General features: G+C 42.0%; 2 protein-coding genes across 3 annotated transcripts; both read left to right on the forward strand.

The window, feature by feature from the left end:
* Positions 1 to 1,908: 1,908 nt before the first annotated feature.
* On the forward strand, positions 1,909 to 26,418 carry LOC124149540 (failed axon connections homolog). 2 transcript variants are annotated; one of them, XM_048392020.1, is made up of 6 exons: positions 1,909 to 2,274; positions 3,677 to 3,815; positions 4,118 to 4,314; positions 5,444 to 5,643; positions 7,555 to 7,671; positions 26,297 to 26,418. In XM_048392020.1, the coding sequence occupies exons 1-6, from the start codon at positions 2,156 to 2,158 to the stop codon at positions 26,401 to 26,403; spliced, it is 879 nt and encodes a 292-aa protein (XP_048247977.1). In that variant the 5' UTR covers positions 1,909 to 2,155; the 3' UTR covers positions 26,404 to 26,418. The 2 variants fall into 2 exon arrangements, with proteins under 2 accessions (XP_048247977.1, XP_046377173.1); XM_046521217.2 differs by lacking the exon at positions 26,297 to 26,418 and adding an exon at positions 8,770 to 9,076 and having other exon boundaries at positions 1,912 to 2,274.
* LOC124146995 (failed axon connections homolog) lies at positions 14,152 to 20,895 on the forward strand. The gene is made up of 6 exons (XM_046517585.2): positions 14,152 to 14,332; positions 15,004 to 15,142; positions 17,146 to 17,342; positions 18,043 to 18,242; positions 18,904 to 19,020; positions 19,702 to 20,895. The coding sequence occupies exons 1-6, from the start codon at positions 14,217 to 14,219 to the stop codon at positions 19,806 to 19,808; spliced, it is 876 nt and encodes a 291-aa protein (XP_046373541.2). The 5' UTR covers positions 14,152 to 14,216; the 3' UTR covers positions 19,809 to 20,895.
* Positions 26,419 to 26,424: the final 6 nt, after the last annotated feature.

Below are 26,424 nucleotides of genomic sequence, written 5' to 3' on the forward strand. Positions count from 1 at the left end.
ACACGCTATTGTCCCTGCATATACAACCTAACAAGCTACAGAAAATTTCTATATCATGCCCTCACCACATAGAACATTTCAGAAATTTCGTAACATACTATCAGCGTCCGCGGAATGCCTGACCGGAAGTTTACAAACCACACCAGCATCTAGATATAGTAACTTCCTGACGACTGATCACTGTTAAAAACACAATGCAATGAGCGTCTACCGAATCCCAACAGAAACAATGCAACACAGTGACAATTTTTGTTAAACAATAATACAGTGCCATATAACAATGAATGAATAGTCAACTTCATTATTACAATTGTAACGACGGTTAGTTTCTTACACCGTCATTAAGAAAGTGATGTCATAAGTGTAGCGACGCTTACTGTAGATTCTAACAGCGTCATCAAGTAAGTAATGCAATAATTGAAGCGACGTTTGGTGTAGAAACAAACAGACTCACAAGTGACGTTCTAATTGTTGCAGAATTTTGCGTAGATTCTAACAGTGTCTACAATCCTGCTTTGATGGCTTGTTCTTTGATTGCCAAAGATTTTCCTAGTTCTATTACTCACTCACTCACTCACTGTATTGCGGGGATAGTCATTCGCTTTCTCCATCTGGAATATTGCCATAGGGTCCTCAATAAAGCAACCATTATTTAAGCATTACTATGAATTTTGACCAGATCAAACCTAATTAGGTTCAGTTATTAAGCACCTACATTTTCACAAACGAAACTTTCATTATTTGAGCTTAAGTTAGATGTACAAAAAAATGATTTTACATGTCGATGATATTAATGATATCAATTATGCGGTAGTTTCCTCAACAACGTACACAGCCATGACGAAAAGGGAGAGATTTAATCGTTAATACCAGTGAGTGATTTTGACTTAATGCTGTTTTGAACAGCATTTCAGTGATACCATGACGGGGTTTGGAAAGGCCAAAGTGATGCAGGTCTTAGATGTTTACCACTTTGGTGATACCCAAGGTATAGTGCTGACAACCCTAGAAACATGATCTAGGTGAATGTGGGATTTGACTCTTCGATCAAAGGTTTCTGGCACGTATAATTAAGAGACACAACTCTGCACAGCGAAGTGCAACGCCTTGGACAACAGTCACCCGTGCTCTCTGGTCAATATTATTACCTAGAATTTCATATGAAAATGCGATAACCTATGAGAAAGCCTTTTATATACATTGTAATTGGGACGGAATCCTTGTGTTGAAAGCGGCGTAGACTGACTTTATTCCTCATAATACACATACCTTGTTCATCTGGTTATACATTTATAACAAATGTTATATTTGGGATAACACTTTCTTAGTAAAGTACAGATTCTAGTACTTTTATGGGTTGAGTCCCGTCCGGGATTCGAACCCACACTTGCCAGAGTGAGGCACCTAATCGCCAGCACACAAAGTCAGCGATCTAACCCACTCAGCCACCCAGGCTTCCACAGAAATGAAAGTTCGACAACTGGTAGTCTAGATAACGTACTTTGAGCACCCCTCAGACAAGCGTAAATTGGCACGGCTCCCATGGCCGTGTAACATTTGTTACATTTGACCACTTTCTAAATGGAATTGTGTATTCATGGTTATACATTGATGTCAAAGCGAATGATTTCCCTGGTAACGGAACGGGGTTTCACATTAAGTCCAGTTATTTTTCACATTTCAAATTATAAGTAAATAAGTAAATTTCTTGGTGATATAATATAATCCTGTTAAACTAAAACGAACGAAATTTGACGATATCTGACCCCTCACAATAAATAGGTGAGAGCGACTCACTGTCAACACGTCTGACCTCGCCGACAAGCTGAAACCCGTGTTTTACTTCGCTCAACACTTACTCCCCTTTTCAACGTGATTCATGCTGTGATCGGGTTGCTTGTTGGTAGTTATTTAGGTCGCCCTTTGAACACAGCTCGGTTCACAGTGAGATTCACAGTCAGCACACAGATCCCCGTCAATGGAAACTCTCGAGCATTCCTTCAACGGCTGTGAACGATATCACGTGATCAAACCAGGTCAAGCATTACTATCCCCTTTTTCACCGTGACGTAAAAGTACCCGGTAGCTGTGTGGTAGTTATTTAGGCCAACCTGCTGAGGTAGAGCTGTGGACAGTCAATTACAGATCACCAGCAATGGAGACCATCGTAGATGCCTTTAACGACCTGGACACATCACAGAAAGTGTTGTATGCTGTCGGAGGTGTTGTCGTAGCTGTCGTGTCCGTCGTCGCTTTCAGGAAACTGTTTTTCAAGTAAGTTATCATGTGCGAAAACCCAGTCAAGAGAGAAGAGTTTTGTTGTCAGTAAAACCGGTGAAACAGTTATTTTGGTCTCCGTAGAAAATATCCAGTAGGATAAAGCTGCCTTTGTGTTTAATGTTAAGGAGTTCTATATATAACAGTGTATGTTGAATTATCAATGTTTTTTAGCTGATATCTTGTTTAACTTTTGGGATCGAGCGCTTGATTTTCTGGGGCGCTTGGTCGGTGGAGGAGGTTAGAGTACCTGGGATTTTGTTTAGAACAATTCGTTCCCAAAACAAACTTGGGATTGAATCATTTCCCCCCAAAACAAAAGGGAATGACGTGCAAGTCACAGGAACTCGATGATAGCGTGTATAACATAATATATTCGTATAGAAAAGAATCACACCCCTCTATATACATAGAGTCTCTATATATATAGATGGGTGTGATTGTTTTTCAATATACGAATATATTGTTATACACGCTATCATCGAGTTCCTGTGACCATGATATAGCTGGAATACTGTTCACAGCGGCGTAAAACCCAACCCAATCACTAACCGAAACAAAATGAAATGCTGAAGAAGCCATGAAAATGAAGTATGAGAGTGAGTGAGCGAGTTGGGTTTAACGCCGCTTTTAACAGTATTTCCAGTTATATCGCGGCGTGTCAGCTTAATGTGGGAGGAAAGCCCGAAATGATGCAGGTCTCAGACGTTTACCACTTCGGTGAAACCCACGAGCACGGGTATGATGCTGACAAACCTAGAAACATAATCGGGGCGACCCGGGATTCGAACCCACAATCATAGGTTTCTGGCGTGCCCAAGGTACGCAACTCTGCACAGCGAATTGCGGCGCCTTAGACATTGGGCCACCCGTGCCCCTTATATGCGAGTGAGATTGCCTTTTCAATAAAATACTCTGGCGTCTGAAAGAGACTCCATTCGTTCAATCAAAAACTATCAGACTACAATCCATGTGTGACAGATAACTTGACGCTCATACACTATAGTGCTACTTTAAAATGTTCCAGGACGTACAGACAAAGAGGCGTAAATGTAACTGTTTTTGTCCCTGACAAGGAATAGTTTATGCGGCTGCTATTTTCATTATTTTTCATTGTGCTCATGAAACTGTTTGTTTTGTTCCGTCATGTTGGTTGGTTGGTTTGTTGTTTTACGCCGCACTCAGCAATATTCCAGCAATATGACGGCGGTCTGTAAATAATCGAGTCTGAACCAGACAACCCAGTGATTGACATCATGAACATCGATCCACGCAATTGGGATCGATGACATGTATCAGCCAAGTCAGCGAGCCTGACCACCCGATCCCGTCACTGATATCTGACTACTTTGAAAACACAGCCACCAGTTTTACGTTGATCTGTTATGATGTTGTACAGAAAGACAAAGGCAAAGAAGGAGTATCCCCGAGATACAGTCATCCTTTATCAGATCGGTAGAGGTCATTTTGCCCCCAGCATGACGCCATTTGCTGTGAAGCTAGAGACCTACCTCCGGATGGCCAGGATACCCTACCAGGTAGGTGAGTGAGTGAGTGAGTGAGTGTTGTTTCCTGCGACATTTTGTTTTTAATTTGGCATCCCTTTGGGACATATATCGAACAGTTTCCCATACAGTGAGCCTTCATCAAACGGCAAATTCCCCTGGATTAAGTACAATGGGCAGGGGGTAGCGAAGTCAAGCAATATCTCCGAGTTGGTTGCCTAGATCTGATGAACAAATATATTCTGCAGTAAAAATAGCAAGGTATTTCAGTTTGTCAACAAATAGCTACAAACTTCTAATAGCGTTAGTGTTTCATTCAATGTCAATCTACACAGAACGTCCATGGGATGCAGCGTTCATCAAAGGGCAAATTTCCCTGGATTGAGTACAATGGACAGGAGGTAGCTGACTCGACACTGTGTATCAACTTCCTCAACCAGAAGCTGGGGGTGGACCTCAACAGGGATCTGAGTCCTGCTGACAGAGGGGTAGCTCAGGCGATGCAGGTCATGGTGGAGGAACATCTGTACTGGTGAGAAACAGTCATTTATAGCTGTTCGGTTCACCGTAAACGAAGCAAGTCCAATGAAGCAAAAACTTTGCAAGCCTTTGGATAATCCTATCTACTGTGTTTGCAAGAGCACAGTCATCACAGTGGCCTTTAGTTATTTTCACGTTTCATTATAAACTTTGATATTAGGAATAACATTACATGGGCCTTTTTGTATTTTCATACCAATGGTGACTCTTAAACCAATGGTGCAAAACCGAGGGTCATAATCAGGGCGAATCTGGGATTCGAACCCACAATAGGCGGATCTTACTGCACACTGAATTACGGCGCCTCACTCCACAGTAAATACCTTTATTTAAATGCAGACTTGGCCGCCTCCGCGGCCGTAGTCCAGTAGTAGAGCGTCCGCCAGGAGTGCAGAAGGTCGGAGGTTCGATCCCCGGCGGAGTCAGCAAACTGTGTCTGAGTGGGGTATTCATATTTATCTGCGACATGGTATCTAAATGGGATAGCACTAAAAAATGGCATTAGTCCGGACTAGAGCACGCACGCACGCACGCACACGCACACACACACACACACACACACACACACACACACACACACACACACACGCTACATAAGTGCAATCATCTTGGACGCGACGGTAAACCTCATTTCACTTCACCTCACCAACATGCACCCTTCTCTGAGAACCGCATATGTTGTGTAGTCGCACAGGCGAGATTTCTTATTAATATGAAAAGGGATTTCTTGGTTTTCTTGATATACGGATAGCGGAAGGTAGGTGGATCGATCCCCTTACCGCGTCTGCCAAAATACGTAAATGTATATATGGTCCTTGTTGTTACCATGCCTGGTGTTCGGCTTCAGGTGAATAAGACAAAGACATGTCAGCTTGGAGTTAAACTGAGGCATGGCATATCAGTGGTCAAACTGTATAAAACCGTCACAGTTCCTGACGAGTACAAGCAGCCAAACACACACGCGTGCATATACGTCGCTAGATTATGAGTGAAATAGTCTTGAAGGCGACGTGAAACACGCGTTTACTTACATCAACTTTCTAGGAATACCTACATGAAATGTCTGTATTAGTTTACTTACATCTACCTGTATCCATGCACGAAAAACACTATCGTTTCAGGTTCCTTGTCCTCTTCCGATGGATATATGACAACGACAAATCTTTGTTATTAAATACATTTAAAATTGGGAAGTTTGTCTTCTGGATGATTCGACGACAAGTTAAAAAGCAGACATGGAGTCAAGGTTTAGGCCGACACACAGAAGGGGAGATAACTGAGATGTTTAAGAAGGATCTACAATGTCTGTCCGACTTCATAGGTATGCAGAAATTACACTATATACATTTTATAGATTTCAGTTAAATAGTTTAAGGTGTCTTTGTATGTTCCGATGGGTTTATTATAATGATAAATTGTTGCTGATCAAAGGTGTGCTTAGCGCCGCCTGGAGGCAGGTAACAGGTCGACACAATCAGGAGGAGGTAACTGCCTTCATGAACAGACAGAGCCAGGCTATATGGGGGTTCATTGGTATGTAAACTGATACAAAGTAGAAACAATGAATGGGACAATTCTCAGGACCGCGACCGTGGTCTGGAAGAAGAGCGTGCTCCCGTAGCGCGTAACAGCGGGGGTGTTCGATCGACAATCTCATTAGAATCAGATCTTAGTTCTCGCTGCCGCTAAACAAAGATCTGAGGACAACTCATAACGGGTCACGTCAGACCGAACTTTCGCTAACTCTGACCGACCAATGGAATTACTGACAAGAAGTCGACATTAGCCAATCAGAAGGCAGCCTTCTCGTGCTTTACGGCACTGATTTCAAACGCTTCGAAACATATTTTGACAAATTTTCGCTTAAAAAATTGAAACCTGAACAAAAGAACATTCTCGATTGGCTAATATATGGTCTAGATTGTATAGATTCAGTCGTTAAGCCCGTAACTATATTGGGGTTGCATGATTAGAAATAACATTCCGACTGTCACTTTCATGATCTGGTAAGCGACGCTCTGATTGGTCGGATGAAAGGTCATTCTGACGTGACCCCTAATGAGGTGTCCTCAGATCTTTGTTTAGCGGTAGCGAGAACTAAGATCTGATTTTAATGAGATTGTTCGATCGGCCGCGTCATACCAAAAGACGTTAAAAGATGGTTTTTGTTGTTACGCTGCCTGGCGCTCGGCATTAAGGGGCAAAAACAAGGACTGCTTGGAAGTTGGTTCGTAGTCAGTTTCCTATGTCTGAGTGGGGTATTCATGTTAAACTGCGGTGTGGAATCTCAGTGTGATAGCACTATAAAAACGGCATCAGTCTAGAGTAGTACAAGCAGCCACACATACACACACACGTGCATGCACGTCGCGATTTAAGTGCAATAATCTTAAACGCGACTTTTAACCCCATTTCGCCTCAACATCCGATTGGCTACTGAGTCATTTTCGATTTCTCTCGTCAATTGTTCCTGGATTTTCACTGCATACTGTATGCTCACCAGTAAATTGGTTTTGTGTACAGGCAAATGTTAAATGCCTTCTTCTCTTATCCGGAGCGTGTACATTAAACCTCATATAATGAGGGGCGGTAGGGTAGTTTAGTGGTTAAGCCATCATCCTCGTGATCAAACCTAAGGCCCTGGTTCGGTTCATTTCCTCAATACAATACGTAAAACCCATGCAACCCATGCAACCCATGCCCCCTATTATACTGAAGTAAAGCGAATCAAATGATTTGACACTTCCTACATTTTGACACCGAGCTCGCTATAGGCACCACTTCATTTCTCCATATAATTAGTTTTCTGACGGGGGCACGGGTGGCCCAGTCGTCTTAGGCGCCGCGATTCGCTGTGCAGAGTTGCGTCCCTTGGGCACGCCAGAAACCTATGATTGTGGGTTCGAATCCCGGTTCGCCCCGATTATGTTTCTAGGTTTGTCAGCACCATACCCGTGCTCGTGGGTTTCACCGAAGTGGTAAACGTCTGATCATGAGACCTGCATGCGGCTTTCCTCCCATACCCGACCCGACTTATAAACGTCAGTTTCGCGGCCATATGACCGGCCTCTCATCCGGTGGAAAAGCCGTATATGGTGTAAACTTCACATTAAACAAAATATGTTGCAATGACCGTCACGACACGCAAGACTTGTACTTTTTTCCTACTGTGTACCTGTAATGTGTTTTGCTTTGTTTTAATTTACTCAATGTACACATGCGGTTGTTTCAGGGAAGAAAAGGTTCCTGATGGGGGACGAGCCCTGTGAGACTGACTGCGCTGTGTTCGGTCAGCTGTCACAGGTCTACTGGCAGTTCCCGGGAACTGGGCACGAGGATATCATTAAGGGCAAGTACCTTTATCCTTTTTACCTGCATCAACGATACTTCACGAGTTCCTTCGTACCCCATGACGACATAAGGACGATTTGCGTTGTAGTGGCGTGTGTCTATATAATGGAGAAATCATGAGAATAGATTGATTCCGGGAGTTGGTTCCACTTATACCATGATATAGGTTAAACATATAGTTTCTCTATAAGTTTGTATGATTACCTAGTCAAATGAGCCCTGCTCCGTGCATGCACTTTGCGCGAACCCTACCATTGCCTGATGTGGCATCAATAGTAGAGAAGATGGACGGCAAAGGCACTGTACATGTTACCCGAAAAATATTACTGTTTTTGTGATGTAGTCTTAGCGCTCATTGCACTGAGCTAATTTCCTCGCCTCTAAACCAAGTCCTGTCTTGATTTGTTGGTTAAAATACTACTCTGAAAATCGACAGTATGTATTTATTGGTGATGGAGGAACGTATAGTGAAAACAGAACCTATGCAGTTCGTCAACGCTTTAGATGCAGATAAGTTTCCCTTATCATCTTGTTATAGATAGCATTATGTCAGTGCGTGCACTATAGTGTTCTGCTGCAATTAAGTTGCACAAGTCTCACACCATTGCAGGGTACTGATAACATAGTATGCATAACGTACTCCTACCTTTTTGTCATCACATCTGCATTTACATACGTGTTGTCGTCAGAGTTGTTTAGATTATATCTTTTATATTGTAGCGTATCTAACATCTAATGAGTGCATAAAAGTGAAGTCCCTCAGAGTGTGGCAGCGATTCTCATATATTGTCTGCTGTTAAAATATCCATACATGTATAACAGACAAGATATATTTCTCTCCAGTACATTAATAATTTCATGTTGATTCAATTATATGAAAACACGGACTATATAAGTACATGCAAAATACGTCCTTGTCTCCCGTCAATACAACTGTAACATGTGATACTATTATCAGTTCTCAATTGAATTCCTTGAACACTTTTATTTGCAAAAATTAGTTCGAAATATAAATAATCCTATTTACATATGAATTCATGTTATCATATCTTGCTTAAAAGTTGTAAATTGTGAACTTTCCCCTTTTCTTCCGCAGACAAACACCCCAATTTGGCCGCCTACTGTGAACGTATGAAGGACGCATTCTGGCCCGACTGGGACCAGTGCATCACACACGGCGGAACAAGGAAGGCAACCAAGTAGTAACTGTTCCAGAGAGCTTTAATGGTTGTGTTGGCATAATATGTATTGCGTCATTAAATTATTCACACAAAGTATATGAATCAGACTTGACGGCCAATAACGGTTGTCATCTCATGTATCATTCCGAAACTGGATTTGAACTTGCATTTGCAATGTCTATGAAATCCATGTTGCTTCGTTAAATAAAGTGTGTTCTTATTCATGTTATTCGTGTTTGTTAAAAGCCACAGTGAGCTGTGGTGTTGTCGGACCTTTGACTATTTTTCTGTTCAACGCTTCACGCTGCAATTCTCCAGTTGTATGACGGCGACTGGTTAATGAATCGAGTAAGGATATACCAGTGAATAATATTATGAGTAACGTCCTGTGCCATAGGCGTACGTTAACAAGCATCCATTAGTCGACTCGTATGACAAACATGGGCTGCTTGGGAGGTTTTATTAGCCTGAATCCCTGCGATTGTATTGCGTTTTGAATGTCATGTTATCTGACCTGGCAAAGTGATACATTTGGTACGTTGAATTTCTGTTACATTATCTCAGGCAACCCCATTACTTTTACTGCATCTATTGTCTGTGGTGGGCCAGGGTGGCCCAGTCATCTAAGACGCCGTCATGTGCTGAGTTACCTCCCTTGGACACGCCATGCATAACCCTATGATCGGGGGTTTGAATCCCGGTTTGTCCCGGTTATGTTTCCAGGTTTGCCAGCACTATACGCGTGCTCGTGGGCCCAAGTCGATCTATGGTGGGGTCTCGTGCTAATGTTTGACTGGACCAACAAACTCTGTGTATGCCACGCTCAGCAATATTCCAGCTATATGACGGCGATCTGTAAATAATCCAGTCTTTGCTTTTGTCACAACCACCTTACAGATACAGGTAGCATTCTGTCAATTGCATGCACTATACTGTTCTGCTGAAAAAATGCTGTACTACTCTCTCCATATTGCAGATTACTAATAATTTCATGCGCTCAATGTACTCCTACCTGTTGGCATCACATCTGTATTTACATACGTATTGACGTTGGGATTGTGTATCTTATATCAAATTTTAAATTTTGGCATTCTGTCATCTTATGCATGATAAAAATTAACTTCATCAGGGTTGAGTCTGGCAAACAATTCTCATTTATTGCCGCCTGTTGTTAACATATCCATACATGTAAAGACTAGATGTATTACTCTCAAGTAGATTGAAAAGTTTTCAGGTTCATGTGGAGTCAATGATTATGTGTGTCTGTGACACAAAAATATGTTAACTAACCTACATTATTGACATTAAGATTACAATGTCCCCATATCTGTTGACATAAGTTCAAGCTTCAATTATCTAATTTACATATGAATTAATGTCATCATTTGTTCTTTAATATTGGTTGATTGTGAACTGTCCCTCTTTCCTGTCGACAAATACCCCAACCTGGCCGCCAACCGTGAACGTGTGAAGGACACATTGTGGCCCGACTGGGACCAGTGCATCACACACGGTTGAACAATGGAGGCAACCAAGTAGTAACTATTCCAGAGAGCTTTAATAGTTGTATTGGCATAATATGTATAATGTCATGAAATAAAGTTCTACATAAAGTATTGGGATCAGACATGATTTACAATAATGGTTGTCAACTCGTTGTATGGACATGTATGTGCAGTAGCTATGATCTACTACGGTTGTGAAGTGAATTCAATATTTTCTAATTGGTACCAAAAAGCGGATTGTGTCTTATTGTGTCGGGGTTGAGGGAGGAGTGCCAGAGGGTAGCAACTTAGACTGGGAGAATACTTATTTTCGCTTTACTTTATGACATCCAAGTTCAGTCTCTGAAACGTAGAATTTTATTCTATCTTACAACACATGTTGTCATGCCACCAAGCATGTCCTGCGAAGTTAAACATGACATGTTAAGGAGGAGATGCGTATTGGTAGTAACACGAAGTCCGGGGCCATACTGAACAATTTCATCCTGTAAATCATGTGAGGTAGGCGGGTAGTAACACGAAGTCCAAGGCCATACTGAACAATTTCATCCTGTAAATCATGTCAGGTAGGTGGGTAGTAACACGAAGTCCAAGTCCATACTGAACAATAACATCCTGTAAATCATGTGAGGTAGTAATGCGAAGTATGTCCAAGGCCATACTGAACAATAACATCCTGTTAATCATGTGAGGTAGGTGGGTAGTAACGCGAAGTATGTCCAAGGTCATACTGAACAATAACATCCTGTAAATCATGTGAGGTAGTAATGCGAAGTATGTCCAAGGTCATACTGAACAATAACATCCTGTTAATCATGTGAGGTAGGTGGGTAGTATCGCGAAGTATGTCCAAGGTCATACTGAACAATAACATCCTGTAAATCATGTGAGGTAGTAATGCGAAGTATGTCCAAGATCATACTGAACAATAACATCCTGTAAATCATGCGAGGAAGGCGGGTAGTAACACGAAGTCCAAGTCCATACTGAACAATAACATCCTGTAAATCATGTGAGGAAGGCGGGTAGTAACACGAAGTCCAAGGCCATACTGAACAATAACATCCTGTAAATCATGTGAGGTAGGCGGGTAGTAACGCGAAGTATGCCCAAGGCCATACTGAACAATAACATCCTGTAAATCATGTGAGGTAGGCGGGTAGTAACACGAAGTCCAAGTCCATACTGAACAATAACATCCTGTAAATCATGTGAGGTAGTAATGCGAAGTATGTCCAAGGCCATACTGAACAATAACATCCTGTTAATCATGTGAGGTAGGTGGGTAGTAACGCGAAGTATGTCCAAGGTCATACTGAACAATAACATCCTGTAAATCATGTGAGGTAGTAATGCGAAGTATGTCCAAGGCCATACTGAACAATAACATCCTGTTAATCATGTGAGGTAGGTGGGTAGTAACGCGAAGTATGTCCAAGGCCATACTGAACAATAACATCCTGTAAATCATGTGAGGTAGTAATGCGAAGTATGTCCAAGGTCATACTGAACAATAACATCCTGTAAATCATGCGAGGAAGGCGGGTAGTAACACGAAGTCCAAGACCATACTGAACAATTTCATCCTGTAAATCATGTGAGGTAGGTGGGTAGTAACACGAAGTCCAAGGCCATACTGAACAATTTCATCCTGTAAATCATGTCAGGTAGGCGGGTAGTAACACGAAGTCCAAGTCCATACTGAACAATAACATCCTGTAAATCATGTGAGGTAGGTGGGTAGTAACGCGAAGTATGTCCAAGGCCATACTGAACAATAACATCCTGTAAATCATGTGAGGTAGGCGGGTAGTAACGCGAAGTATGTCCAAGGCCATACTGAACAATAACATCCTGTAAATCATGTGAAGTAGGCGGGTAGTAACACGAAGTCCAAGTCCATACTGAACAATAACATCCTGTAAATCATGTGAGGTAGTAATGCGAAGTATATCCAAGGCCATACTGAACAATAACATCCTGTTAATCATGTGAGGTAGGTGGGTAGTAACGCGAAGTATGTCCAAGGTCATACTGAACAATAACATCCTGTAAATCATGTGAGGTAGTAATGCGAAGTATGTCCAAGGTCATACTGAACAATAACATCCTGTAAATCATGCGAGGAAGGCGGGTAGTAACACGAAGTCCAAGTCCATACTGAACAATAACATCCTGTAAATCATGTGAGGTAGGCGAGTAGTAACGCGAAGTATGTCCAAGGCCATACTGAACAATAACATCCTGTAAATCATGTGAGGTAGGCGGGTAGTAACGCGAAGTATGTCCAAGGCCATACTGAACAATAACATCCTGTTAATCATGTGAGGTAGGTGGGTAGTAACGCGAAGTATGTCCAAGGTCATACTGAACAATAACATCCTGTCAATCATGCGAGGTAGGTGGGTAGTAACGCTGCGACTCGTCACGCCGCTGACCAAGGTTCGATTCTACACATTGATACCATGTGTGGAGCCCATTCTTGTGTCCCCTGCTGTCAATATTGAATACTGCTTAAAGCGGCTTTAAACATACTCATTCATTAGCTGGATGTTCATGTCAATAATGTACATTGTTTGTGGCTCAGAAAAGGGACAAAGAAAGGCCATTACTCGTAATAGCCACTGGTGGCGCTTCGATCGTGCCTGGAAAGTCCAGCCTAGTTCGGCCAGGGTTGAAACTGGACTTTTCTGGATAGGGCTTGACGTTACGTTTTGCTCTTCAGTACTGCTTTTGTGACTGAACATCATACTATTTCCTTATATTTAAAACAAATGCGAATAAAATATGTTACCAATAACACTATATCAAATTGTAAAGATTTACTATTTCTCTATCTTGTGCGATAAACACTGAGAATATAACGGGTGGCCCAGTCGTCTAAGGCGCCGCGATTCGCTGTGGAGAGTTGCGTCACTTGGACACGCCAGAAACCTATGATTATGGGTTCGAATCCCGGTTCGCCCCGATTATGTGTCTAGGTTTGTCAGCACCATACCCGTACTCGTGGGTTTCACCGAAGTAGTAAACGTCTGAAACCTGCATCACTTCGGGCTTTCCTCCCACATTAAGCTGACACGCCGCGATATAACTGGAATACTGTTAAAAGCGGCGTTAAACCCAACTCACTCACTCACTGTATAAGTCAGTTATGGCACCAGATGTTCACGTAAAGGGTAGAAATCGCTGCTCTCGCAGTTGGCACCAAACCATTTTCACCTCCTCATAGACCTACCTTTAAGCATAGAACATGCCGTGAGGCGGGTGTCATAGTGAAAAATTGCATCCAGCGATGCCTTCTAATAATAATAAAGTACGGCAAATATCGCCCAGACTTCAAGTCCCCGATACAGTGTATGCTGTTTGAGGACATAATGTCCGCCAAGGACGCACAATTATCTTGAATTTCCAGGGTAGAACATTGCAATCCAGGAACCGCTGTCTTACTTTACTTCGAACAATTATCGTATGCATATCCTGGTTTTAACACTGCATTAAATCGCAAATTGTGCCTAACGACCAGCTGGATTTCGGAGTACAGCAAGCTAAAGACATCAACCATAGTTCTGCAACTAATCTTGAAAGTATTTGTGGTCTCATTTAGCATAAATAACATAAATCTTACAAACTATCACCTAGTCACAGCTGCCAGCTTTCTCACTGCATACACTGTACATCAACTGATCCTGATTTGGTGTAGTGTGACCAACACGCCCAGTATTACATCGCTCAACACTCAGATCCCTGTTCAACAAGACCTAGACCTGTCGGTAACCTTGATGGTTGTTATCTGGGTCTATGCTTATTGACAGCGCACTGCACAGTGACTTGCACATTAGGCTAACAGATCACCAGCAATGGAGACTCTCATGGATGCCTTTAACGACCTGGACACATCACAGAAAGTATATGCTGTCGGAGGCGTTGTGGTAGCTGTCGTGTCGGTCGTCGCTCTCAGGAAACTGTTTTTCAAGTAAGTTGTCACGTATGAAAAGTTGGTCAACAGAACTTACTTGATAATGTCACCAGTGACACGGCGATGCTGGTATTCTTAGCCAATATGCAGTAGGATAGACCTGCGTTTGTGTTTAATGTTAAGGAGCTCGATATTTAATTGTGCATGCTCAATTATCAATGCTTGTTTAGTTTGAAAACTTCGTTGAGCGGGGGAAAACAACAAAAAGATAATTATGCTTGAGAGGGCATACGCGTGAGACGGGAAAGAAGGGGGATGGATGATTAATTTAACAAATTGCTCTGTCATCTGTAAGAGACTTCATTTGTATGAATAACAATATCAGATTACTTTCCACGTGTCAACAATGAGCGTCACGTTCATACACTGTAGTGCTGCCATCAAGTGTTCAATGTTAATGTTTTTGAACGATCGGAAACATCGTAATTAGAATCAACATTGTGGCTGCTTTTCGAATCAGTTTAATGGAATGCATGATCATTTTAGGTGTCGAATTATGCTAAGAACAGTTAGCACAACGGCCTTAAAATGTTCAACAATGAACATAAATTTATAAACTGTATGTCGTATACTGACCACATCGATATACTTAAAGCTTGTTTTAAAGTTTATGTCTACGACATCTGACAGCTACCACCTGTACATTGATCTATTATTACATTGCTTAGTGAGACAAAAGCAAAGAAGGAGTATCCCCGAGATACAGTGATCCTTCATCAGATCGGTAGAGGTCCCTATGCCCCGAGCATGACGCCTTTTGCTGTGAAGCTGGAGACCTACCTCCGGATGGCCAGGATACCCTACCAGGTTGGTGAGTGAGTGAGTGAGTGAGTGAGTGTTGTTTCATACCGCAGTGAGCAATATTCAAGTATTGACACCGCGGACTGTACATGATCTAATATGTTCCAGGAAAGCAAGTGGTTGACTTCATGAGCAGCGATTCGTGTCCTCGCTGCATAATGACCGATTTGGTTTCATTACCCACGTGGTGAAGATAGAGGTAGTAAGATACTAAATCTGTACGTCACACGTGTGTCGTACAAGGCTGATCTAGTTTTATTTGTTTTGATTGGATAACCAACCTCGACCTCTGTCACAGGGAACTACTGTTTTCATTTGTTTTAAATCACGATACGTCATTCACTTTCACAAAACTTTACGAGACAGAACTGAAGGAATTTCATGAAAACGAAACATTTACACTTTATTAAGCCAAATAAGATAGTCTATCTAAATTCTATAGTCATTCTATATTAGTTATGCATAGAGGTACTTCAGACATTGTATAATCGAGCTCTATCCATTTGCAATGTACTGCTACCGATCGATAGATTTAGGGTTCCTGTGAGAGTGACACACAACCACTTTCGCGACTTTCAATTTGATTTACCGTGACTAGCGCGGTGACATGAAGTCAATTTAAACTATCTGGACAGCTATCTACTGGATGCTCCGGTTGTGCCATCAGTATCCCCTACGAAGCGTATTTTGTGGTGCTGTTCGGGAGGGTTGTTCATGAATGAACGTACAGACTGCTCGATCAGATCACTAAAAGTGAACATTTCAGATACACATCATTCGAAAACTCCGTGGATGTGTGCTTGGCTTGGCCCCAAACATCCCAAATGGGATTAATAACAAACCCTCTCTCTATAGCCTAAAACCCCTGTGAGTAGATCACGGTCGTCTTTTCGTATTCCGATGGTGACCTTGCCCTTCGTTCGAAGCTGTCACTGACATGCAAGCTGACTTGAGCTTGTTGATTTTAGCGTCATCAGCATAGTGTCCCACAGTCAACATGAATGTCTTTAGAGTACACTCTGATTTCCCTCTTCCAACATTGACCTGAAAGAACATACATTCACCTGATAGATCAAGGAAACCGAACCATTTTGATTGAAAAGCCGGGACCCCAGCGGTGCGATTGACCGATTGTTGGTCCGATATTCAAAGCGCTGCGCTAATTTGACTTTTTAAATTTTCTCATATATGTCCTGAGCACAATAAACAATGCGCTTGAATTACCATAAGTTGACGACGTTCTTAAAGAAGGATCTTGAGCGTCGGTGTTGTTAATGCTTATACAAAGAATTGGCAACGATTGCCATACTAATATTTGGGCATATATCAATTATTTTATGCGCAACCAGTTTCAATTTGGTCTGATAACGAACGATAGTTATTTTGTATTTTCACTTAAATAGTAATAAATACATATCTAACGTGGGTAATAAATACAATACCACAACCATTCCCGTCAGATACCATTTTTACGAAACTCGTGAACTTTCTATGGTCAGATACCATAGAAAGTCAACTCGTTTCGTAAAACTGATGTCTAACGAGAATGAGTGTAGTATTCCCTATAGATCACACATTCTAGCCATACCCATATATCGGCTTTTACGATAATCATGAGGCACTGTGAGCCTTACTCATCAAAACATGCACGGTTTCTATCTTGGCATTCCTATGGTATTTCACATTTGATCTGTAATCTTCCACACAGAACGTCCATGGGTTTACTGTGGCATCTAAAGGCAATGTGCCCTGGATGGAGTGGACAGGAGGTGGCAGACTCGTTGTCAGATCAAAATGCATAAAATTCAAATGTTGAGTTATCTCAGTAGAGATTAAACATGACAGTCCGTACACAGATCAGTTACCGGTAAGTTAAGCTTCTATTACGTTTATATTATATATTTTCAAGGAGTGAAAACGAGCCCGACGGAAAGGTTGTTTATTTGCAATCCGAGATCCTTTAATTCATATTTAAACATCTCAATCCTACATTGAGTCATCCTTCACAGAACGTCCATGGCAGGCAGCGTTCATCCAAGGGCAAATTCCCCTGGATGGAGTACAATGGGCAGGGGGTAGCAGACTCGGACCTGTGCGTCAAATTCCTCAACCAGAAGCTGGGGATGGACCTCAACAGGGATCTGAATCCTGCTGACAGAGGTGTAGCTCAGGCAATGCAGGTCATGGCGGAGGAACACCTGTACTGGTGAGAAACAGGCAGTCATTTAGTCCTATTCAGCTCTGATCTGTCTGTCCATCGTAAACGAAATCACAAACCCTTGAAGCAAACACACAGCAAGCCTTTGAATAACCCCATCTACAGTGTCTCCAAGAGACTCATCACTGTTCATCACTGCAGCCTTTAGTTATGTTCATGCAATTTGATATTGGGAATAACATTTCATGTTTTCCCGTATTTTCTACTTTTGCTGAGTCCAGCAATGGTAACGCTAAAAACAATGGTGCAAAACCAAGGATCCTAATCAGGTCGAATCTGGGATTCGAACCCACAAAAAGCGGATCTCCTGAACATCGAATTATGGCGCCTTACTCAACAGTATACCGCTATTCACATGTACCACCCGGAGAGCGGAATGTCGATGGTTCGATCCCCTGACCGCGTCATACAGAAATACGTTAATAGATATTAAGACTGGAGTTGGCATGTCGGTCGTCAAACAGTAAACAACCGCTACCAGCCCTGACTAGTACAAGGAGCTACACACGCGGACAGACACACGAATATATACGTCCATATATAACGTAAATAGTCTTGAATGCGACGTTAAACACGAGGTCACCTCACATCACCATCTCTGAGATTAGCTACGTGCAATTTCAAAATTACTTTACCAGCATCTACGATATACCTGTATCTATATGAATGAAAAACACTATCGTTTCAGGATCCTTCGCCTCTTCCGATGGCAATATGACAACGATAAATCTCTGTTAGTGAATGCATTTAAATTTGGGAAATTTATCATTTGGATGGTTCGACGAAAGGCTAAAAAGGACATATGGAGTCAAGGCTTGGGTCGACACTCAGAAGGGGAGGTAACTGAGATGTTTAAGAAGGATCTACAATCTCTGTCCGACTTCATAGGTATGCAGAAGCTCCTACAATGTATACAGTATATAGATTTCAGTTCCACATTTTTCAGGTGCCTTTGTATTATAAGGTGGGTGTATTAAAATGATATTCATTTATAATCCAAGGTTTGAAATTTGACAAAACTAATAGGTTAATTGGCGAGCAGAGCTGCATGGAGGCAGAGAATAGGTCGCCACAGTCCATCTTCCCGCGGCAAAGGTGTTGACTGACTTTCTTATAAAGTCACAGACACAGAAGATGCCACAGTCAGGAACAAGATATCCTCGCTATATGGGAGTATGTAAACTGATGCAGGGTAGAAACAAAACGGGACAATTCCTGATAGGCGCCTGACTAAGTGTGCCTTACATAATGATATGACTTCCTTCTTCGATACAATGTGTAAAAGTCCATGGTATTCCGCGCTGATGTATGGCTTGACAGGGCTTGATTAACCCAACATAGCTAAATATATGTTATGCCTTCTGGGAGCTAGGCTTATTGGGGTTTTTTGTATACTCAATCAATTGCGAGAGTTTAAGATAGTATTTAGATTTCGTGTTGACAGTGAGGTCCCAACGGGGATATGTCTTGCAATTATTCTTTTTGGTACCTGTCCTGTGGTTTGCTTTGTTTCAATACATTCATCAGTCCACACATGCGGTTGTTCCAGGGACGAAGAAGTTCCTGATGGGGGACGAGCCCTGTGAAACTGACTGTGCGGTGTTCGGTCAGCTGTCACAGTTCTACTGGCAGTTCATAGGAACTGGGCACGATACCATCATTAAGGGCAAGTACCTTTAGATACATCACCAATACTTCACGTGAAGATCCGGGATAGAATAGGTCTTCAGCAACCCATACTTGCCGTAAAAGGCGACTATGCTTGTCGTAAGAGGCGACTAACGGGATCGGGTGGTCAGGCTCGCTGATTTGGTTGGTTCACGTCATCATGTCCCAATTACGTGGATCGATGCTCATAATATCAATCACTGGATTGTCTGGTCCAGACTCGATAATTGCAGCCTGTTGTAAACATATCCATACATGTATAACAGACGGGATGTGTTTCTCTTCAGTGCATTGAAGTTTAATTTAATTAATTTCATGTTGATTCAATGATAATAAAAACTGTGACAACAAAATAAATCCAACAACCTGCATATTATAGCATTTAGATTTTGAACGTCCTGGTGTCCCGTTATTCCAAATTTAACATGCGATATTATGTATTCTATTTCAGGTCTAAACTTCATCTCCTGAATGCTCTTATCTATTGGAATAGATTCGATTGGTTGATTGGTTGATTATGAACTTTCCTCTTTCCCCCGTAGACATATAAGATGTGATATTTGGTATTCAACTTACCTGAATGCTTTTGAATGAAAATTATCTAATTTACATATGAATTATTGTTATCATTTGTTGTTGAATATTGATATATTTTTAAACGTTCCTTTTTTTCTCCTAGACAAATACCCCAACCTGGCCGCCTACTGTGAACGTATGAAAGACTCATTCTGGTCCGACTGGGACCAGTGCATCACACACGGTGGGACAAGGGAGGCTACCAAGTAGTAACCGGAGATCCCCTCTCTTATGGGGGAGTGATGGAGGGTGGCAGCTTTGACTGAGAGAATACTTTTTCGCTTTTTGGGACACTGCTTTATGACGTATAAAACACCTAATACATATTTTTGTATTGCAAAACATTTTGTAAGCCAGCAAGCATGTCCAGCGAAGTTCAACATAGGATGTGAAGGATGAGATGCGTATTGGTTTTAACACTAAGTATGTACAGGGACTTCCATTACGATGAGATCACATGAGGTAGACGGGTTGTAAGGCTGTGACTCCAGTGGTCGCTGACCAAGGTCCGATTACATACATTGATACAAATTATTGTGTTCCCCGCTGTCAATATTGAATATTGTTCAAAGCGGCCTTAAACATATACACTCATTCATCCGCTCGATTTTCGTGGCATGTCAATAATGTACATTGTGTGTGTCTCTGATATAAGTATTGCTTCGTTTAAAATATAATGTGTTCTTTGTCATCGGATTCCTGTTTGTTGAAACCCACAGTGAGTTAGAGTGTTGTAGGGTCATTTGCGTTGCTGTTGTTGAATGCATGTGATTGCTTCCGTCAATCTAACTTGAGAATCCAACTTACGGCTGTCGATACGACCGCGAGGCAATACTCTTGTCGGGTCGCGCGCTCGACATTGTTTGAATAACAGATCTGACTTATTTACTTGTACTTGAGGCAGGAACAAGTATCTATAGCCCACGCTTGTTAGAACACCAACAACTATATTGAGAGACAGAGAGACAGAGAGAGAGAGACAGAGGTCTATATGTACCCTTCTCTGAGAACCGCATCCGTTGTGTATTGGATAGAGCATATACCCGGAGAGCGGAAGGTCCAAAATAACGTTAAGAAATGGTACTTAGTGTTACCCTGATTAGCACTCGGCATTAAGAGGATAAAAGAAAGACTGGTCTGCTCGGAATGACTCTGACTGTATCACAAGTATCAAATCAGGACTGATACCAGCAGCCACAAATACACATGCATGCACGCGGGCTTGTGATCGAAATATGTCGAACGCGTCATTAAGGTGAGGTGAAATGGGGTTAACGTCACATCCAAGATTATTTCTCTTATATAGCGATGTGCATGCACGTGTGTGTGTGTGTGTGTGTGGGTGGGGGGGGGGGGGGGGGGGGGGGGGGGGTGTTTGTACTAGTCCGGACTGATTTATAGTGCTAACCCACTGAGATGCCATACCGCAGTTTAACATGAATACCCAACTCAGACACAGTATACTGACTCCGAGTTGACCAGTCCTTGTTTAAGCCCCTTAATGCCGAGCGCCAGACAAGGTAACATCAAGTACCATCTTTTAACGTCTTCAGGTATGACGCGGCCGGGGATCGAACCCCGGACCTTCCACTCTCCGGGCGGACGCTAGACCACGGAGGCGGTCGAACGCGACATTAATCCCCATTTCACCTTACACCACCATCTGCAAGATTAGCTGCGTATATCTACACTACAATTTCTTTCATCTTTTACTGGGAACTTCATGTATTCGTAAATAAATAACACTGTCATTTCAGGATTGTCGTCATCAACCGATGGCAATTTGACAACGACAAATCTTTTATAATTAATTCACTTAAAATAGGAAGATTTACCACTTCGATGTTTAAACGAAAGTATAAAAACCAACCATGGAATCAGGGTTTGGGCCGACACACAGAAGGGGAGATAACTATGATGTTTAAGAAGGATCTACAATCCCTCTCCGACTTTATAGGTATGCAGATGTTTTAAGTATACGTGCAATTAATACGTTTTATAGATTCATTTAAGTTTATTTCAGTTACACTGGTATGCTCCAATAGGCGTATATGATAATGATAAATCATTGCCAGTCAAAGGTTTGAAAATTAAAAAATTGTTTAGATTTGAAACTTTATGTTTCTTTTATATTTAGCCTTGACAGGTTATTGATAGAAGATTCTGGTTCAAAGGGAGATACTGTCACTGCAGTGTAATGAGATAGTAAGGTAGGATTTGTAATTGTATCATGACAGTTCTGGGTGTAAATATCTGTTAATCGTAGACTATATATAACTATATAACTTAATGTATATCATGGTTTATCATCACTGACTTCCAATGCAATACAGACAAGTGGAAATCCGTAAGAGAAATGAAAATAGCGTATTTCTGATGTTCAGTTTGTTATCCACTTTCATCCAATTTCCGAAGCATTAATATAACAGTGATGGGGATGTCTAGATCTGTACTCATTCATTGTTAATAATCAAATCCAATATTAACCAACTCTCATCTGAGTAGATGCAGACAATGACCTCCTGCGTCACCAAGGATAGATTTGTCAGCGGCAAATTCGCAGAAATCGCATGATGTAAACTGACGTCCAAAAGAAACTTTACCAGTGTTTGAAATCACTCTTGCTCAAAAACAACAAAACATACATGCATGAAGTAAAGTGTATTGAGAAGATCAATATATCAACATAATCAACACTGAAAATGACAATCATACCGCGACCGAGAATGACGTTCAGAGCCCCCCAAAGTTGGGTGTGGTACAAAACTCGAGCTTTCAGAATCATGGACAATAGGTAGAGTACATATTAAACAATCGCTCACTATCAATAACAAGTCATTAGTAGCGTGTGTGATCACCAAATGCCTCAATACACGCAAAAACTCTTCGATGATCAGAAAAAGTCAGTCGTCTGATGAGGTCATGTGGGATTTGACGCCATTCTTCTTGGAGGGTCAAGATCAGTTCTTGCCGGTTTGCTGGAAAGTGTGGTCGTTGTCGAACACGACGATCCATCAAGTCCCAGAGGTGTTCTATGGGGGACATGTCGGGTGAGCGTGCAGGCCACGGCAGGGCGTTGACGTTGTTGGCTGCGAGGAAGTTTGTGACAATTCTGGCTGTATGGGCTCTAGCATTGTCATGCTGATAAATGACACCACGTGGCTGCTGTTGGAGTAATGGTAGGACAACTGGACGAAGAATGTTATCCATGTAACGCTGAGCTGTCGAGTTTCCGTCAACGATGGCCAGCGGTGTCCTTTCCTGCCCACAGATCCCTCCCCACACCATGACACTCCCTCCAACATATGGTACGACCTCCTGCACGCAACACGCCGCCGTTCGTTCACCCCTTCGGCGTTAAACACGTTGTCTTCCATCAGCCCGAAACATACAGAATCGACTTTCGTCAGTGAAGACAACCCCCTGCCAGTCACGTCGTTGCCTATGTCGTACAGTCCGGGCCCATCTCAATCGCAGACGACTATGTTGCGCTGTCAATAGCTGTCCTCTGTATGGTCTAAAAGCCCTGATTCCATGAGCCCTGAGTCTCCTGGCCACTGTCTGTCGACTAACCCTGTGACCTAAGGCATTTGTCGCCGATGACGTCACTGTCAGGAAGCGATTTCGGAGGTGCAAGGTACGCAAGTACCGGTCATCATGGGGCGTGGTCACCCTGGGTCTGCCTGTTCTTGACCTGTCGGCGGTCCGCCCTGTCTGTCTGTAACGTTGCATCAAGTTGGTAACGGCAACACGGGAGCAACCGAAGGTTCGTGCAATATGGGCGTGGGTGGCTCCTATCTCTACCATACCCAAGGCTCGTTCACGTTGTTCGACTGTGAGTCGTGGCATTTCTTTTGTGTTTTTTTTTATCACTGTGGATGTCTGCCTTGCCGTTGCAATCGTTTTATACCCTTACCCGCACGTGCATTTGCAGTTGTCCGTGGTGCACATGTTTTTCACTTTTTCGCGTGTTATCTCGCCAACATGTAACAGACGATTAACATTTTCTTCATACACTATTGTTGTATTTAGGTTATGTGTTTTAGATAGACTGTATCGAAAAAAGATTTATACTTTGTCTGAAATTTATATTTTCAGTTGGTAAAGTTTCTTTTGGACGTCAGTTTACATGTCGGCTGTATGGACTTTTTCAATACTTTCTTGACATGTCATTCCCAATATTTTAGATGTATGTTATAATATAGGTGAAATTTAAGAGACAAATAGTTGGCACGCACAAAAAACGGGTATGTGGAGTAGGTTGTAGTTTTCACCGATTTACCAAGAATATAGTTCATGTTTCATGAAAATAAATAAATATTTCGAGCGATGATACCACCATTCCGAAAAACAATACATTGGCTTGTTACTTCAAGGAACTTCAGACAAGGATATACAAGTAACACAATCAAGTTGTCGCTGTAGGAAAATCACAATTTTTGAAAATGTCATAACATCATCTGCCAATAAAAGGATCATCAAATCTTGAATACTTTGCGTCCTTTGCTTTATGAATTGATCAAATCCATCATTTGTTGCCGTTAAATCAAACTTAAGATCACACGTTGCTTACATGTTAACAATACTAGTATATGCAATTAACATGTACAAATATTATTGAGTGAGTGAGTGAGTTTGGTTTTACGCCGCTTTTAGCAATATTCCAGCAATATCACGGCGGGGGACACCAGAAATGGGCTTCACACATTGTACCCATGTCGGGATTCGAACCCGGGTCTTCGGCGTGACGAGCGAACGCTTTAACCACTAGGCTACCCGACCGCCCCTAAATATTATTGAGGTTCTTATAGGTAATGTTAAAGATAAGCTTGTGGCAGGTGACAGTGGCAATTGAAATACGTCATCTTTGTTTCGTTGATTTTCGGAACATAATCAAAATGAAAAGAATATGATAAGTTTATGCTTTTATAGTGAAGTGAAAACTTTAATCAATTTAACCATTCCTCCACTGCACACGGTACCACTTCATTTGTCGAAATACATAATTAGTTTTCAGACTGTACGTATATTGCAATGTCCACCACAACAAGCAAAACATAATACTTTTTCTTTATCTTGAGTTCCTGTGTTTCCATTTGTTTCAATATACATGTACTCATCAGTATACACATGCGGTTGTTTCATGGACGAAACGTTTCCTGATGGGGGACGAGCCCTGTGAGGCTGACTGCGCAGTGTTCGGTCTTCTGTCATATTTCTACTGGCATTTCATGGGCACCAGGCATGAGAACAGTTTTAAGGGCAAGTACCTTTAGATGCATCGTCAGTACTTCAAGAAATTGAAAATATTACGTTCCTCTGTCACCCGTGAAAACACACTGCCGATTTACGATGAAGCAGTGACGTATAGTTTTAGTTCACTACCAATGTCAGATGAGCTCTACTCCGCTCATGAACCTCAGTGAACCCTACCAATTTCGAAGCAATGTTTAGAGCAGGTGAGCGGTAAAAGCATGGTACATGTTGCGTGAGACATATTGCTGTTTTTGCAATGTCATCTTAGCGCTCGTTGGTCTGTGCACTCAACTTTCTTCTCGCTTGAACCAGGCTGTGTCATGATTCGTATGTTTAAATTAGCGACTACCACGTCAATCGACAGTCTGTTTTAACGGGTGACGGGGAAACCTATAGTGTATACAATGCCTGTGCAGTATTGACGATGCTTTAGCTATGAGTTCTTATGTAACTTTCTTTTTAAAGGTAGCAATATATCACATTTTGTGCACACAGGTGCGTCTTGTATCAACATCGATTAAGGACCGACCACTTGATATTTCCTGACCGGGTGTGTGGCGAGAGGTTTGAGGGGTTGCCGATATTTTGAAAAAAGATTTTAAATGGTGTGTCCCTCAGTTTACAGTACACAGTAAGATGGTTTCTTCCTTCGTTTATGTCATACCAATCTTATTATAGACAGCACCCTGTCAATGCATGTGTAGTCATGCAATGTGCAGCACCAATCTCATGGCATTTCAGGATACTAGCAACATAATATTCACAATGTACTGCTACCCTCTTGTCACCACATCTGCATTAACATAAGCGTTGTGCATGCACGTGTGTGTGTGTATGTGTGACTGCTTGTACTAGTCCGGATGTCCGTTGTGCATGCACGTGTGTGTGTGTATGTGTGACTGCTTGTACTAGTCCGGACTGATGCCTATTTATAGTGCTAGCTCACTGAGATATCATGCCGCAGTTTAACATGAATACCCCACTCAGACACAGTATACTGACTCCGAGCCGACCATTCCTTGTTTTAGCCCCCTAATGCCGAGCGCCAGACAGGGTCACAACAAGTACCATCTTTTAACGTCTTTTGGTATGACGCGTTCGGGGATCGAACCCCGGACCTTCCGCTCTCCGGGCGGACGCTCTACCACTAGGTCCGGAGGCGGTTTAAATATTTTAGATTGTGATATAACTGTCATCGTATGCACGCAGCTGTGTGATCGTCATTAGTGACTTCTCATTAATTGTAGCTTGTTTTCAACACATCATAAACGTTGATAACAGTATTAATTCACCTTCCAATCTCAAGATATTTCAACTATTAGATGTGATATTTGGTATTCTATTTCAGTTCTCAATTTAATGTTCTGAATGTTCTACACATAGTTTGCGTATGTTATAGTTTGTTGTTAATTATTGGTTGATTATAACCTTTTCCCCCGTAGACAAATACCCCAACCTGGCCGCCTACTGTGAACATATGAAGGAAACATTCTGGCCCGACTGGGACCAGTGCATCACACACGGGGGAACAAGGGAGGCAACCAAGTAGTGACTACAGATTCCGTCCTTT

This window comes from Haliotis rufescens, unplaced genomic scaffold (assembly GCF_023055435.1).
Source record: "Haliotis rufescens isolate VD_foot unplaced genomic scaffold, xgHalRufe1.0.p SCAF_1, whole genome shotgun sequence".
Lineage (NCBI taxonomy): Eukaryota > Metazoa > Mollusca > Gastropoda > Lepetellida > Haliotidae > Haliotis > Haliotis rufescens.